The sequence below is a fragment of the Microcaecilia unicolor genome, chromosome 6, assembly GCF_901765095.1.
Source record: "Microcaecilia unicolor chromosome 6, aMicUni1.1, whole genome shotgun sequence".
NCBI lineage: Eukaryota > Metazoa > Chordata > Amphibia > Gymnophiona > Siphonopidae > Microcaecilia > Microcaecilia unicolor.
This window is the reverse complement of record NC_044036.1, coordinates 6,601,060-6,617,803: the sequence shown is the minus strand read 5'-3', so window position 1 is coordinate 6,617,803 and position 16,744 is coordinate 6,601,060. Positions and strand designations below refer to the sequence as shown.

General features: G+C 46.3%; 1 protein-coding gene across 2 annotated transcripts in view; it reads left to right on the top strand.

The window, feature by feature from the left end:
* Positions 1 to 15,471, top strand: part of LOC115472655 — a 31,000-nt gene extending 15,529 nt beyond the window's left edge. Inside the window, exons 2-5 of one of the 2 annotated variants that reach the window (XM_030206992.1) lie at positions 6,878 to 7,333; positions 9,306 to 9,560; positions 10,806 to 10,978; positions 14,720 to 15,471. In XM_030206992.1, the coding sequence (XP_030062852.1) occupies positions 6,878 to 7,333; positions 9,306 to 9,560; positions 10,806 to 10,978; positions 14,720 to 14,764 (929 nt within the window). In that variant the 3' untranslated portion in view covers positions 14,765 to 15,471. The remainder of the gene's footprint in view (positions 1 to 6,877; positions 7,334 to 9,305; positions 9,561 to 10,805; positions 10,979 to 14,719) is intronic. The other variant, XM_030206993.1, reaches the window with a different exon arrangement.
* Positions 15,472 to 16,744: the final 1,273 nt, after the last annotated feature.

The following is a 16,744-nucleotide window of genomic DNA, read 5'->3' as shown; positions in this document are numbered from 1 at the left end:
ACTGGCTCCAGCAGAGCATAGCCGAAGTCAAAGTGCTTGTACCGGACGATCTGCCGGTCGGAGGGAGGTTAAAATTTTTTCACCAAAGGTGGCCTCTCTTAACCTCCGATCGGTGGGTTCTTCAAATAGTCCGGTGCGGGTACACCCTCAATTTGATTTCCAAACCTCCAAATTGCCCACCAAGAGCTCAGTCTTTCAGCTCCTGCCACAGGCAGGTACTTGCAGAGGAACTCTCCGCCCTTCTCAGCGCCAATGCGGTCGAGCCCGTACCACCAGGGCAAGAAGGGCTGGGATTCTATTCCAAGTACTTCCTTGTGGAAAAGAAAACAGGGGGGATGCGTCCCATCCTAGACCTAAGGGCCCTGAACAAATATCTGGTCAAAGAAAAGTTCAGGATGCTTTCCCTGGGCACTCTTCTTCCCATGATTCAGAAAAACGATTGGCTATGCTCTCTGGACTTGAAGGATGCTTACACTCACATATCGATACTTCCAGCCCACAGGAAGTATCTTCGATTTCGGCTGGGATCACAGCACTTTCAGTACTGTGTTTTGCCTTTTGGCTTGGCGTCTGCACCCAGGGTTTTTACAAAGTGCCTGGCAGTTGTGGCAGCGTCGCTACGCAGACTGGGAGTGCATGTGTTCCCTTATCTGGACGATTGGCTGGTGAAGAACACCTCCCCGCAAGAAACTTTGCAGTCCATGCGGATGACTATTCAGGTGCTAGAGATGCTGGGCTTTGTCATCAATTACCCCAAGTCCCATCTCGTCCCAGTTCAACAATTGGAATTTATAGGAGCTCTGTTGTGCACACAGACAGCTTGTGCTTATCTCCCAGGACCCAGAGCAGACAGACTTCTGTCTCTGGTTTCCAAAGTACAAGCATCTCAGCAGATCACAGCTCGGCAGATGTTGAGATTGCTTGGCCACATGGCCTCCACAGTTCATGTGACACCCATGGCACGTCTACACATGAGATCGGCTCAATGGACCCTAGCTTCTCAGTGGTTTCAGGCCACAGGGAATCTAGAGGATGTTGTCCGGCTGTCCACCAATTTTCGCAATTCCCTCACTTGGTGGACCATTCGATCCAATCTGGTCTTGGGGCGCCCATTCCAAATTCCTCAGCCTCAAAAAGTGCTGACGACGGATGCATCCCTCCTCGGGTGGGGAGCGCATGTAGATGGGCTTCACACTCAAGGAGCTTGGTCTCTTCAGGAGAAGCATCTCCAGATCAATCTCCTGGAATTGCGAGCGATCTGGAACGCTCTGAGGGCCTTCAGAGATCGGCTAGCCAACAAAATTGTTCTCATTCAGACAATCAAGTGGCAATGTATTATACCAACAAGCAAGGTGGGACCGGATCTCGTCCTCTGTGCCAGGAGGCCGTGCAGATGTGGCTATGGGCCTATCAAAACGGAATGTTTCTCCAAGCCACTTATCTAGCCGGTGTAAACAACGGTCTGGCCGACAGGCTGAGCAGAGTTATGCGGCCTCACGAGTGGTCCTTGAACATGACTATTGCCAAAAAGATCTTTCGAGTTTGGGGAACTCCATCGATAGATCTTTTTGCTTCCCAGGACACTCACAAGGTTCCTCAATTCTGTTCCAGACTCCAGGCCCACGGCAGACTAGCGTCGGATGCCTTCCTCCTTTTTTGGGGGACAGGACTCCTGTATGCTTATCCTCCCATCCCTTTAGTGGGGAAGACTCTCCTGAAACTCAAGCAGGACCACGGAACCATGATTCTGATAGCGCCTTTTTGGCCCCGCCAGATATGGTTTCCCCTTCTTCTGGAACTTTCGTCAGAAGAGCCATGGAGATTGGACTGTTTTCCGACCCTCATTACTCAGAACGAGGGGGCGCTTCTACATCCCAACCTCCGGTCTCTAGCTCTCACGGCCTGGATGTTGCGAGCATAGAGGTTGCCTCCTTTGGTCTCTCTGAGGGTGTCTCCAGAGTTCTGTTTGCTTCCAGGAAAGATTCCACCCATAAGTGTTACTCTTTTAAATGGAGGAGGTTTGCCGTCTGGTGTGACAGCAACGGTCTAGATCCTTTCTCTTGTCCTGCACAGACCTTGCTTGAGTACCTTCTGCACTTATCCGAGTCTGGTCTTAAGACTAACTCGGTCAAGGTTCATCTTAGCGCAATCAGTGCTTATCATTCACATGTTGATGGCTTGCCGATTTCTGGACAGCCTTTAGTCATGTGTTTCATGAGAGGTTTGTTTTTGTCAAAGCCCCCTATCAAACCTCCTCCAGTGCCATGGGATCTCAATGTCGTTCTCACCCAGCTGATGACAACTCCCTTTGAGCCACTGGATTCCTGTCATCTGAAGTACTTGACCTTGAAGGTCATTTTCTTGGTGGCTGTTACTTCAGCTCGTAGGGTCAGTGAGCTTCAAGCCCTGGTAGTTCATGCACCATTCCTTGTCTTTCATCATGACAGAGTAGTCCTCCGCACGCACCCAAAGTTTCTACCGAAGGTGGTGTCGGAGTTCCATCTGAACCAGTCCATTGTCTTGCCAACATTTTTTCCCCCTCCTCACATGAGCCCGGGCGAAAGCAAGTTGCACACTTTGGACTGTAAAAGAGCACTGGCCTGTTACGTGGAGCGGACGCGCCCCTTCAGAAAGTCCGCCCATCTGTTTGTTTCTTTTAATCCCAACAAGAGGGGAGTTGCTGTCGGAAAACGCACCATCTCTAATTGGCTAGCAGATTGCATTTCCTTCTCTTACGCCCAAGCTGGGCTGACTTTGGACGGTCATGTCACGGCTCATAATGTTAGAGCCATGGCGGCGTCACTGGCTCATCTAAAGTCAGCCACCATAGAAGAGATTTGCAAAGCTGCGACGTGGGCTTCGATCCACACATTCACATCACATTACTGCCTTCAGCAGCATAGCCGACGCGACAGTCGGTTTGGGCAGTCGGTGCTGCAGAGTCTGTTTGGGGTTTAGAATCCAACTCCACCCCCCTAGGCCCATTTTATTCTGTTCCAGGCTGCACTCTCAGTTAGTTGAATTTGGTTTCAGGTCAATTTTGTTTTTGTCCTCGCCGTTGCGGGACCCAATTGACCATTCTTTGTTGTGTTGAGTGAGCCTGGGGGCTAGGGATACCCCATCAGTGAGAATATTGGCCTGCTTGTCTTTGGAGAAAGAGTAGTTACTCACCTGTAACAGGTGTTCTCCGAAGACAGCAGGCAATATATTCTCACAACCCTCCCACCTCCCCTTTGGAGTTGTATTCCTCTAATTCTTGTAATTAACTGAGGAATGTGCCCGCGCGGCGGGCGGGAAAGTGGACGCGCGCATGCGCACTGCATCCGCCCGCGCGACGGGGGACATTTTTAGTTTTGTCATGGACTTTGCTGGAAAGTCCTCCGGGCCGACGTGACGTCACCCATCAGTGAGAATATATTGCCTGCTGTCTTCGGAGAACACCTGTTACAGGTGAGTAACTACTCTTTCCATGTAGAATCTCAAATAGTAACAACATCCCATGTTCCACTGCACTAACCACTAGGCTACTCCTCCACAAGCAACATTCCATCTAGAAGCCTGCCCTTGCAGATCAGCAATGCGGCTGCGCAGGCTTCTGTTTCTGTGAGTCTGACATCCTGCACAGAAACAGAAGCCTGCGCGGCCTCTTTGCTGATCTGCAAGGGCAGGCTTCTACATTACTACTACTACTTATCACTTCTATAGTGCTACAAGGCATACCCAACGCTGTACACCATACATGAAGACAGTCCCTGCTCAAAGAGCTCACAATCTAAATAGGACAGACAAACAGACAGAACAGCTAAGAGGTAAGGGAATTAGAGGTGGGGATAAAAGGGTACAGGGCAAGTGAGTAGTGGTTAGGAGTCAAAAGCAGCGTTAAAGAGGTGGGTTTTTAGCCTGGATTTGAAAACGGCCAAAGACGGGGCTAGATGTACAGGCTCGGGAAGTCTATTCCAGGCGTGAGGTGCAGCGAGATAGAAGGAACGGAGTCTGGAATTAGCAGTAGAGGAGAAGGGGATAGACGAGAGATTTATCCACAGAACGGAGTACCCGAGGAGGGGCGTAGGGAGCGACAAGAATGGAGAGGTACTGGGGAGCGGTAGAGTGAATGCACTTATAGGTCAGTAAGAGAAGATTGAATTGAATGTGGAAACGGATAGGGAGCCAGTGAAGTAACTTGAGGAGAGGGCTAATGTGAGCATAGCGACTCTGGCGGAAAATGAGTCGCGCAGCAGAGTTTTGGACTGAATGAAAAGGAGAGAGGTGGCTAAGTGGGAGGCTGGTGAGAAGCAGGTTGCAATAATCTAAGCGAGAGGTGATAAAAGTGTGGATGAGGGTTCTGACAGAGTGCTCAGAGAGGGAGGGCAAGAAGCCCATTTTATACCCATTTAGGGGTCTAAACACCAGATTATATGGGCATCTATAGCATTTAATGCACACGCTAAAAACGCTAACGCACCTTTGGACTTGCTGCGCTTTATTTATTTATTTATTTATTTGCATTTGTATCCCACATTTTCCCACCTATTTGCGGGCTCAGTGTGGCTTACAATACATTATGAGTGATGGTAATACAATTAGTTGCAGTAAGATTTTGGGTTACATTGTGAAGAGTTATGGGAAGACAGAGTAAAAGGGGCCTATAAATGTTTGTACCTGGGGCAAGGGAGGTGTCTGGCCCAGGGTCACGAGGATCTGCAGTGGGAATCAAACCCAGTTCTCCTGGTTCTCGACCCGCTGCACTATCCATTAGACAACTCCTTTGCGCCTAAATGTTTTATGATTGCAGGTGTGATAGACGTCCTGGCAGCAGTGTTTAACTGTGCCCCTGATGCAGGTGTTTTAATGCTGAAACTTGTTGGGTATGAATTTGTAACATCTAAATGTTAGGAAAACATTGATTCATACCTGCTATCAGAGGTTGCTTTTCTATCAAAGTTGTATGCATCTAAGGCCACTGGTTGGTTTGTGTTGCTGCTTTTGTTTTTGGACCTGAGAGAGGCCTTGTTCTGCGAATTGCTGCACTTTAGCCCAGATATCAACAGATGTCAGAAGACCATTTGGCTCACCCAGTCTGGCCAACTGCTCTCCCAGTCGTGGGTCATACAGCTGTCTGCAGAGTATCACTGGTTCTCATTTTTCTCCTAGCCGGATTAGAGCCGTGGTGAGACCTTCTTAATTGGATCAACTTAATACATCTGTGATGAGGTTTGAGAGATGATCTTCCTTCATCAGGTCAGTACAGTGTCCTTAACCTGAGAAGTGAAGGCAAGTCAGCTCGTTTCCGAACCCAAGAAACTTGCTGTTTCCTCCTGAGAAGAATGACCCAGAGACCTGCTGTTGCATGTTGACTGGCCTTGTCTCATCGTCTTTGGAAAGTGTTGTAGCTACTACCCACTTCAACCATGTGACATCCCCCCCCCCCCACTCCAGTTATCAACATTGGCTCTAGCTGCTACCCACCTCAACCATATGACCCCCCCTCCCCGGTTATGAACATTGGCTCCCGATCATCACACCCCTCCTTGTCTATAAATCCCGTCAACCACTTGCCCCCTCCTATCTTGCTTCTCTCATCATTCCCTACACCCCTCTCTGCTGTTTCCGTTCTGTGGATCAGAACCTATTGACTCTTCCTCCACCCTCAGTCCTTCATCTCAAAGTCTCAAGGTAATCTGCCTTTTTAGATACATAGCACCCAAACTTTGGAACGATTTGCCCCTCTCTTTATCACAAACCAACCAACCCGCACCTCTTTTAAGAAACTACTTAAGACCTACCTCTTCCTAGAGTCCTTCCCCTTCTCTGCTACCTAGGTCTCTTCTCGGCTGTATTCTGTCTATTACCTCCTTTTTATTGTAAACCATCGTGTTGCCTATGCTGAGGCTTAACATTCAATATATCAAGTGGCATAAATTTATTTTATTTATTTGTTGCATTTATACCCCGCTCTTTCCCGCTCGATAGCAGGTTCAGTGCGGCTTACATAGTATGGGTTACAAGGTATCACAGAATAATAAATGTGCAAGTTAGCTTTGCTGTCTCCACTTGTTGACCCATTCTGGATGATTAACCCAATAGTGCCCAGTTCCCATATTTGTTCCCACATATGGGAACATTGGGCACTAATGAGTTAAGTGTAGAAGTTGCCATGGGTATTGGGCACCCAACCACATCTGCGTACTTATTGCTGTGCCTGTCGCAAGGGTGCATAAGCTCTGTTAGGGTGTGCTGGTTTTTACCACCTTTCATATAGGCTAGTGTTGGCGTTCTTTAGCCAGCCGCTGTCCGCTCAGTGAAGATTATCATTCCTTATTTTCTCTCCAACTTTTGACCTCTTCTCCTTGAATGACTTGAGTTTTGCCTTTTTTTTTTGGGGGGGGGGGGGGGGGTTGTTTTCCATTTGTCTTTAATGGAAAGTGCCTATCTTGCTGTTCTCGGCCAGCAGTTGGTATAATATCAGGTACACAGGATGCACTCATGTCAGTGGCTCGTATTTGCTGACGGTACACTCTGAAGTTGTTTCAGCAGATTTGCTGGAGGTTCCACCCTTGCAGACTGTTCTGGTTTGTATTCAGCTGTGCAGCAGTGTCATGAAACTTGGATCCTTGATTTGACAGGAGCCAAGATATTTAGTCTTCACAGAGATGGTCGTCTTGCCTTTTTTGCTCAGGTGTTTGGGGACTAATGTGTGAGCTGCTGGAATTTTGTTGTGTGGGTTATTTTGAGGTTGGGGGAAGGGAGGTCAGAGTTGATTTTGTAATCTTGATTGTAACTCACTATGGGTCGTCTTGGAAGAATAGCAGGAGATCAAATGCTGTTAACAGAAAAAGTGAGAGGATTTATTTTATTTATTTGCTAAAATTTGTTTCAGGAACGATTCAGGAGGTCCTAGGGGATCAAAGCACCCCAGCAACTGTGCTACCCAGTCTACCGGCCTCCACAGTTCCAGTGGGTACAGAGGGTGCTGCTGCTACTTCAGATCCTGAAAAATCCACTTTGATGGTAGAACAAGCAAAGTCTGTGCCAACCAACTACTCACATCCCATGGATCACAACTTGGTCACTGAGAAGCCCACTCCAGCTGGCCCAGCCTTTGATACATCATTACTTCCTGAGGAGCCTGTGACTCTGACTCACGATCTTGGACAGCCGAGTCCTACTATGAAACCTGATGTAAATGTTAGTGGTGATAGTATGGTGACTGTTGATGGCACATTGCTTCAGAGAAATCAGTCCGCTGAGTATCATGAAAGAACACCAAACGCATCAGTTCCAGAAGGTTCTACAGCCTCATCCACAACACTCCTGGATACAAAAAGGATGACAGGCAAGTATAGCAGGTAGACTCTGGGGGGACAGCAGATGGGCTCTAAAAAAACATGGTGGGGGCACGATGGTGAGCTCTGAGGGAGCCATTTGGAGAGAACTGTGGGTGTGCAGTGTTGGAAACATGGTGGGTGGGCAGAGGGGATGGGAGGTGGGATTCGAAGGAATCGGGCTGGGTGGGGGTGGGGACGGGAATGGGTTCTGAAGGAAGCAAGGTGGGTGGGGGAATGGGATTTAGTGGGATTTGAAGGCTATATAGCACAGAAACTGTACGTTTGATTGTTGCTCTGGTTAAAACTTTATAGAGCCAAGGTAAATGTACTATCTTGGTTCAGTTCGACCTTTCGTGTGCTTTCGATTTGGTCAGCCTTGAGATCTTGATATTTACGTTGAGTAACTTTGAAATTTCATGATCAGTATTAAATTGGTTTCATGGTTTTCTCACTAGCCAGTCGTCTTCTGTAAAGTAGAATGAGGGGATTTCAGATTGTTGTTGGCTGCCCTGTGGAGTTCCCAGGCCCCCCACCACCCACTCTGTTTAATGTTTTGCCATCTTAAGTTCTTCTGGAGGAAGCTAATTTAGCTTTTTTTTTTTTTTTTTTTTAATGTATACAGACGTTATTTCAATTCTGTGTCCTGTTTTTTTTTTCTGAGTGGTCTGAAACACTTGTGGGTATAGCATAATAGAGAAATGGTTCACTATTTATAGGCTTAAGTTAAACAAGGAAAAGACAAAATTTTTATGTCTGGGACCAGTTGAACATCCCTTGAGTTGTCGTCAATTTAAAATTGGGACAGATTGTATTTTAATTTTGATAAATGTTGCTTGGTGTGCAGGTAGATAATATGTTAAATATGCAAACTCATAAATCTAATTGTCAAGAAGTCTTTTTTTCTTTTCTTGTTGAAATAGCTGTGCTATATTAAGAAATAGGTTACTTTTTTCGGCCTTCAGAATAGCAGTTCAGTCTCTTCTTTCCAGAATCGATTATTGTAATATTGATTTTTCGGGGCTCATTTATTCTCATAGTCGATCTGATCATATAACCTCATATTTGTATGACCTCCACTGGCTGCCGGTAGAGCTGTGGGTGTAGTTTATAACTTTCAAGATATTGCAAAGTGAAGCCCGATACTATCTTGTGAAAATGGTCAATATTTCTACTAGTTATAAGTCTGACTGTTTAAAGAGACAGTGTCTGTTACACTTTCCATCGGTGCGTGATGTTGGGTTTGAGTCTGTCATCAACCTCCATTTCTTACAAGGCAGTGTCATTTTGGAATTTATAACAGCTAGCCAGGGACATAAAAAGGCTTAGCCCGGATGGCACAACTGATCATCCAACATGACTTCGGAGGATTGAAGCTGCTGCTCTACTTCTGTGAAGGAACCACTGCTGAAGTCATCTTGGATGATCAGTTGTTCTATCCGGGCTAAGCCTTTTTATGTCCCTGGCTAACCGTTTTATATTACTACCCCTGATGCAGCCTTAATTGGCGAAATGTGGCCACGTCGGATCTGTACGAATAAAGGAACTGTTTGGACCTCCAGTGTCTGCTTTTTGTTTTTTCTTTTGTCGCTGCTCAGCACCTCTTTGCCGTTCCAATTTTGGAATTTATTACTATTTACTTTTTAGGAAGTCACTGAAGGCTTTTATTTCAGAAATATTTAAAATGCATTATCTTGAGTTTCTAGTTCATTAGTTGTAATGTTTGTCGTTGCCTAGAAATTTCCAATTTGTATCATCTGAACGTATGGTTCACTCTTAATTTTCTGTGACCCACTTTGAACTATCAAGGTATTAGCGGGATAAGAGGCCAGTATAATGTAATATAAATGATGGGCGAGGGGAATGGGATTCAGCGGAAGCATAAGGAAGAGTGTTGGCTCTGAGATGAGATGAAGAATGGCTATCAGGTTTTGCTCTTGTAAATGAAACCCTGTTTATAATATTTCCCCTTTTTTTTGCTAGCGAATCTGGGGAGTACCCAGGAGATGGCAACTGCATTTCGCACTTCAGGGCTACCAGATCCCAAGCTGGCATCCAACACAGAGATGGCACCCAGCACAGCAACAGACCATCACCTCAGCTATACCGTGTCGACAGCCCTCCACTCCACTAGAACCCCAGCTGGGATCTCTAAAGATGCTGTGCCCTGGGCGTTTGGTCCCACATCCATCCAACAGGAGAAACCTGCAGTCGTAGATGTTGGGGACATTGATACGGGTGAGAGTCCAGATTTCACTGGGGGCCTGTGATTGTTAGAGGAGACGCGTGTGTAAATAAGAGTCTTGCTCAGTCAGGGGTGTCTTTGTGTAGTGGACTCGGACGACAAGGCTTGAGGGACCAATTGCAGCAGTCTTGGATGGGAAGAGGAGGGATCTTGAAACATAAAGCGACAGCGAGAGATCAGGACCTCAGGATGGATGGCACAGTACGCCACAAATCAGTCTGTGCTGCTGTGTCCCAGGTTGACTAGCGAGACACACTTAGTGCGAAACGGAGCTTCCCTGATTGTGCTTCTTTCTAATCCATGTTTATTACCAGTGCTTGAAGTTGGCACCTGCCTTTCTTGCCCAATGCACATAGCTATGAGCGGGCCTGGAATCCCCTTTCCCCTTGATTGTTCTCACTTCACTGCTACCCACTGGCCCCTTCTTTTCTCTCTCCATCTTCCTATTGCTCTTTCTCTGCCCCTGCCTCCCTCCTCTGCAGGTCTGATTTGCCATATGTTCCTCAATCACACCTCCTTTAACCCCAGCAGCATAAATCAAACTGGGGGGGGGGGGGGGGTCTTCCTGTTCCTACTGGCAAAATAGTGGTCGCCTTGATTACTCTGGGGCTCCAGTGTTTAGGATCCTATGCTCTGACCATAGCATCAGTGGCTTACAGGCATGTCCTGTACTTGTAGGTGCCCCTTCATCCTTTCCCCACTGTAGACCCCACCCTGGCACTGTGGGAGGGATTGAGATTGGAACAGCAGTGGTGCTGGTACAGCTTCTCCTAGTCAGATCAAAGTAGGGATGCACCGCAGAAGCTTAATTTCCTTTTAGCCACATCAGAGGTGGGTCTGGTGGCACTGGGGCACCTGCTTTCCAGCACTAGTTATGGGTGTTTGAGGTTCATGTTGGGGAAAAGGAGACTTTACTACTACTACTACTACTTAACATTTCTAGAGCGCTACTAGGGTTACACAGCGCTGTACAATTTAACAAAAAGGACAGTCCCTGCTCAAAAGAGCTTACAATCTAACGGGCGAAATGTCAAGTGTCAAGTGGGGGCAGTCTAGATTTCCTGAATAGAGGTATGGTGGTTAGGTGCCGAAGGTGACATTGAAGAGGTGGGCTTTGTGGCAAGAGCAGTGTTTGAGGGGAGCTGTGAGATTTTCCTGTGTGCATGACTCTCTGGATAAGATGCTGAACATTTCAGTACAATGTGCAGCTTGTGCTTTTATTTATTTTCCACGTGTAGATACGTCAGCCGCGTCCTGGAGAAGCAGCCCTTGGGCCCGTATGGACCCCCTGATGCTGGTGGTAATAGCTATATTTGTTATAATGCTGGGAGTTCTGGCATTAGTGGGATTCCTCCGATACAAACAGAGACGCAACCAGACCGAATTCCGTCGTCTACAAGACCTACCTATGGTGAGTGCAAGAGATCGTTTATGTGATGTCGCTAAGTGGTAGACCGCACACCTCCTGTACTAGCTGCCCATATTTCAGGGTCTGTTAATTACTGACATTGAGGGACCATCATAACCATAGGCTTGCTCTGAGACCTCTCTGCTTGCTGCCAGGGCTCTTTGAATCTCATGTGATAAGTGATGCAAAGGCACTATTTCTCCTGTGCGACAGTCTCTTCTCTGTCCAGCTAGAAATCCCGAGACCAGAGATGCTCCCGCAGTGCATAAAAAGTCGGGGGTCTCTCCTCTCCATGAGTGTAGTACAGCCTTGGGATAGGAGACCAGATCTCACTGAGGGTAGCACAGCCATGAGGTTGCTGTTTCTTCAGCCAGGAGGCTCAGATTGAGCACCAGCAAAGGGTAAGAATTGCGATTGCTTATGGTCTCGGGTTCTCCATCGGCTGGTTTGTAGCTCATCATTTTCCCATGTTGTTAATGGCAGTGAGATGTGCGCCTCTGAGCACTGATGGACTTTTTATTTAAAGATTTGGGGATTGTTTTGGAATGTATTATATTAATTTATGAGGATTTATTTACTGCCTTTGCAAGAATTCACTCAAGGCAGTGCACAGTAAGAATTAATCAAACATAAGCAAGATATAATTACAGCAGTGAAAATATTCAAACAATAATACAACGTATGGCTAGTATGTTACATTACAAGGTCAACACACCCTCTCCAAAAGACATTACATGATGTGATACAGTGTATCACATTCTCATTCTGCCTCGCCTCACCCTATGCTTGGAACAACCTTCCTGAGCCCTTACGCCAAGCCCCCTCCCTGCCCGTCTTCAAGTCTTTGCTTAAAGCCCACCTCTTCAATGCTGCATTCGGCACCTAACCCTTACCGTTCAGTGAATCCAGACTGCCCCAATTTGACTGCCCCTATCGGACCGACCGTTCACTTGTCTATTAGATTGTAAGCTCTTTGAGCAGGGACTGTCTCTCTGTTAAATTGTACAGCGCTGCGTAACCCTAGTAGCGCTCTAGAAATGTTAAGTAGTAGTAGTGATACCCGCAAGTGAGCCTTCTCCGGAGTAGCCCCCACACTCTGGAATGCATTGCCCGAAAGGCTCTGCTTAACACAGAACTATCTCTATAGATTCACTTCTACTATTTCTACACCACTCAGGATTTGGTAGACCTGAAATCATATCTCCCATCAGGTGTCTCATTTCCAAGCTAAAGAGCCCTAACCTCTTTAGCCTTTCCTTATAAGAGAGGAGTTCATCCCTTTATCATTTTGGTCGCTCTACATACTTTTTTGTTTTGTTTTTAATACTCCCAAAAAGCACAAAAATTAGATGGGAACTTTCAAATGGGATGACCTTCTCTGAGTCAACGCTTATGATAGCTTTTTGGATACCAAATCCTACCAGAGTATAAAGACCGAGCAGGGTTTGGAGGAAGGAGAGGGTAAATTCTGGTATGTTGAAAGGTTTGAATATTGTTACATCCCATGGCAGCACTGCACCGAAGAGGAAAATGGTGTCCAAAAAAGTTTGGTTTGTTGTAACCAGGAGTTTTTCCTTGGAATCATTCTCACAGTGCCTACTCAGATGAAAGATCTTGTGGGTTCTGGTTTGGCCTTACTTTCTCCCATGACCCCAACTTAGGTTCTCAGCTGACTTAATGGCATTGAGTTCAACATGAGTTGGCGTTGAGGTGCCTTACTTTTCCATTACTTTTGGGGTTCGGGGTCCTTGGATTCTCGAGGCAGTCTGTGCTCAGGTGATGTTGCAATTTTGTTAATGTTAGGACATCCCCATGCTTGCCCTAAATTGGAGGCCTAGGGATGCTCTAACAAATTCTTAGATTGGTTTGGGTTTTGCCTGTTTCAGGTTGATCAAAGGATGTGGCGGTTATGGTCCTCCCTTGTTTATTAACCTGAACACCTGAGCTAGGGACACTAGATCCTCTTGGGTATCACTGTTCCTGTTGTCATTTATTCCAGCAGCATCCTTGAGGGTAGTGGTGTTCGCCTTGAGAGGGAGGTGTGGAGCTGGGCCTGGTCTTCCCACCGAAGGTCCTTGGAGCTCTAGTATATCCCACTCGTCTGGACTGGTCTAGCAGGGTGATAAGGAAGGTGAAATTTGTTCTTACCTGCTGACTTCCTTTCCTTTCATCCTGCTAGACCAGTCCAGGACTCACCAGAGAAGGCTGTGGCTAAACCTTCCTCTTAGTATGATCTAGGATTGGAAGACACCTCTCATTAGTGTTTCCAAGTTCTGCCAGAATGATGGGTTTGGTAAAGCTACTTTGGGTAGTTTTTCTATGTTGCTTTGCTATGGCGATGTACTTTGCTGATACTATTTCTTGTGTTATGTTGCAAAAGGATTCGGATCCTTTGTATTAATCCATAATGTTATTTTACAACTTTGATTTATAAAGGTGATTAAGTACTTGCAGATCTGCTTTGTCAGTTTTAGACAGGCAAGTTTCAGGGCTGCATCGCTCCTTATACTAGTGTTGTGATTGAATTCTTAATCCACTTGTCTGGACTGGTCTAGCAGGACTTGGGGAAAGGAAATTAGCAAGTAAGGACACATTTCATCATTAATATGTTAAAAAGCATTGGTCTCTGTATAGATCCTTGTGGTTCTTCACCTTCCTGCATTCAGAGATTTAGCCCTACTCTCGGAACTAGTTAAATGACAGAAAACAATCTACAACAGGACCTTTGGATGTTTATTTTCATGAAGGACTTCGTCAAAAGCTCTCTGAAAATCTTGATACACTGTCAACTGCCTCGCCTTTATCTACGCCTTAAAAAAAAAGTTAGATTTGTAAGGCAAGACTTGCTTTGACTAAATCCATGTTGATTCTATTCCACTGAATCATATTTATCTATACTTTCAGGACCTTTGTTCTTTCTAACAGTTTCTATCATTTTGCATGGTACTGCCATCAGGATCACCAGTCTGCCAGCCAGTGGGGTTGAGGCTTGGCAGCTTGTGCTTATAATCACTGTAAATGTGGTGAATTATGTGTATTTTATATTTATGCACTTCCTAGGCTGACACTCATGATTTTTGATACGTTTTTACAAGTGTAATTTATAGTTATTTAAAAATAACTACAACATAACAGAAGACTTGTATATGAGGCATATAAACAGTATTGTAATTTTATCTTTGTGCTTTTATTGTATGCATTGACTTGGGTACGCTGCCTGTAACACGCTTCGCCAGCTGTGGTAGAAAGGGGGAGGCAGGTCACAGCACTGAGCATTGAACAATGGGAAGGATGAGACACTCTGAGCAGGTCATACATGCTCTAAGCGTGGTACAGCTTTGTGTTGAGTAGGCCATGTCTCTCTCTAAGGGCCCCTTGTACAAAGGCGTGCTAAAAATATATTCCTCTGGGCGTCTGTAGCGTTTTGCGGATGCTAAAAACGCTAGTTCGCCTTTATAAAAGACCCCCTAAGTCTGGAAAAGCTGATTGGCAGGGATGGGCAACCATGGTTCTCGAGGACCAGAACCTAGATAGGTTTTCAAGATTTCCACAATGAATTTGCATGTACTGTTTCCATTGTATGCAAATCGATCTCATGCATATTCACGGTGGAAACTTTGAAAACCCGATTAGGTTGTGGTCCTCAAGGACTGTGTTAGCCTCATGCCTGTGTCCTAGGACAGGGTTGGGCAAATATTTCTTTCTGTAATTAAATTCTTTTTGTTTTGTTTTTTCATTTTGCAGGATGACATGATGGAAGATACACCACTCTCGATGTACAGTTACTAGTGAAGCAGGAGAAGCAACACAAGCCCTACAATCCCCTGCTTAATTTGCACAGGACCGAGACTGTCAAACGTCCCTGTATTTTGGAGGGACAGATAAGGAAGGCATCTGATCCTGGTTTTGGGGGGGGGGGGGGGGGGGGGGGAGGGGGGCAGCACTGTTTCCTGCCAAGTTCACCTGTGGATTGCAGAAAAGCAGTTGGCGGACAGTTCCCCAATCCTTTGGTCTTGATTTCTGTGATGTGGCAATAGGTGGGCTTAGTTCTTTGTCAGGGAAACTAAGGTGGAGACGGTCAGAGCAGTAGTTTGGTCTGTATATAGACTATAACAGTGGTTGGGTGATTTCATAAAGGCTGCATAGTAAATTATAATGTTCTTTTCTTCCACCTGCTGTTCTCCTGGGGCACAATCAAGACGCTTTCAAATCTACCATGGAAATAGCAATGATTTTGGCAGGATGAATTTGTTGGCCCCAGGAGGGGGTGGAAGAGTGTGTAGAGCTCTTTCTGCCCATCCCTGTTCTGCTGTAGGCCCTGAATGAGTTGGTGCCCAGTTCAGTGTTTGTAATTTCTATATCGCTACTAGACGTACGCAGGACATGGCCTTAAATGGGCTAATGTGGCTCAGCCCAGACAATATAGGAGAAGCTTACCTGGTGCCTTAGGAGGGGGGAGGGAAGGGATTGTTGTGAGGTAATAAATTAATGGACTGAGAGGCTTCTTGTCTGGTGGGGCTGGAACACACAATAGGGTGGATTTTGGGATTTGTGAGCAGGGCTGCAGATTGCCCATCTGGAGAGTATGGGGGGGGTTATAGGAGGGGTTGGTTTGTTGTTTTTTTTTTTTTTCGTGAGAGGTTTTGGTTACCTCAGAGCGGTCTGGGTACATGTGCTTTGCCCTGTTTTTCACGGTTAGAGGCCTCTGCTGGAAACTAGACTGAGATCACAGTATCACCAGCTGCATCTGATCTACCTCTAATGCAATGTTGAGAATTCCCCTATTACTATTTGAAAGAAATCTAAGCATATGTGTCTCAGCGAAATGCTTTTTTTTTTCTGGCCTGAATCAAAATTGTTATTGCTCGGCTGAGATCTGTCAGCGTTGGTCCCTCTTGTGCTAGATGGACCAGTTCTGCCAATATTGGAAAACGCTGCAGTTGCTGCCCTGGAAACCATGACCATCTACCCATGATGACTTATGTCAGTATGGCATGTTCTTATCCAATATCCTTCCTACTCAGCACCATGGTAGTAACGGCAGAGGTGCAATGTTAAAATTATTGGCGGTTTTCATTACCGAAGGCGTCCTTTCGATTACAGACCAGCTGTTAACACAACGGGAAATCTACCCCGACTGTCTTACTCACCTCTTGCGCAATAGTCCGCAAACTGACCTATAGGACTCTATTGACCCCTGATGCAGGCGGTTGTACGCCAAAACACGGCCCGTGTCCGGGTCTTTGTCATATTAAAGGACTACATTTTTCTCAATCCTGAAGGCCCAGTGTCTGCTTTTTTTGTTTGTTTAAAATTATTAGCAGAGCATCTGTCCTGTGAGACTAGTTCATCTGCTTGCCCTGCTCCCACTGCTTACCAACCTAGGGGCCAGTGCAGTAACCCCGTCTTTATAGCCATGTGATAGAGGTCAGTGCGTGGTTTTCTAACACAAGGATATTTTTGCACCCTAATTCAAACAGGCTGAATGGGAAAGATGGGAGGACGCACCTGACACATGCACAGCCTCAACCCCCCCCCCCCCCCCCGGACCCTCACAAACATCTCCTGGTGGTCTGTGTGCAGCTCGCTAGGTATACTACTGCCATCATGCATCCCTCTGTGTATAAAGGTTGCCTACCCCTGATCTAGCCAACAAAGCCACCTGCTCATTGTTCTGGAGGACTGTTGAAGAAACTGTTCACTGTAAGAGACCTCCAACCAACTTTCTGTTAAAGACAGCTTCTAGGTGTGAGCCACCCCTTCCCTGTA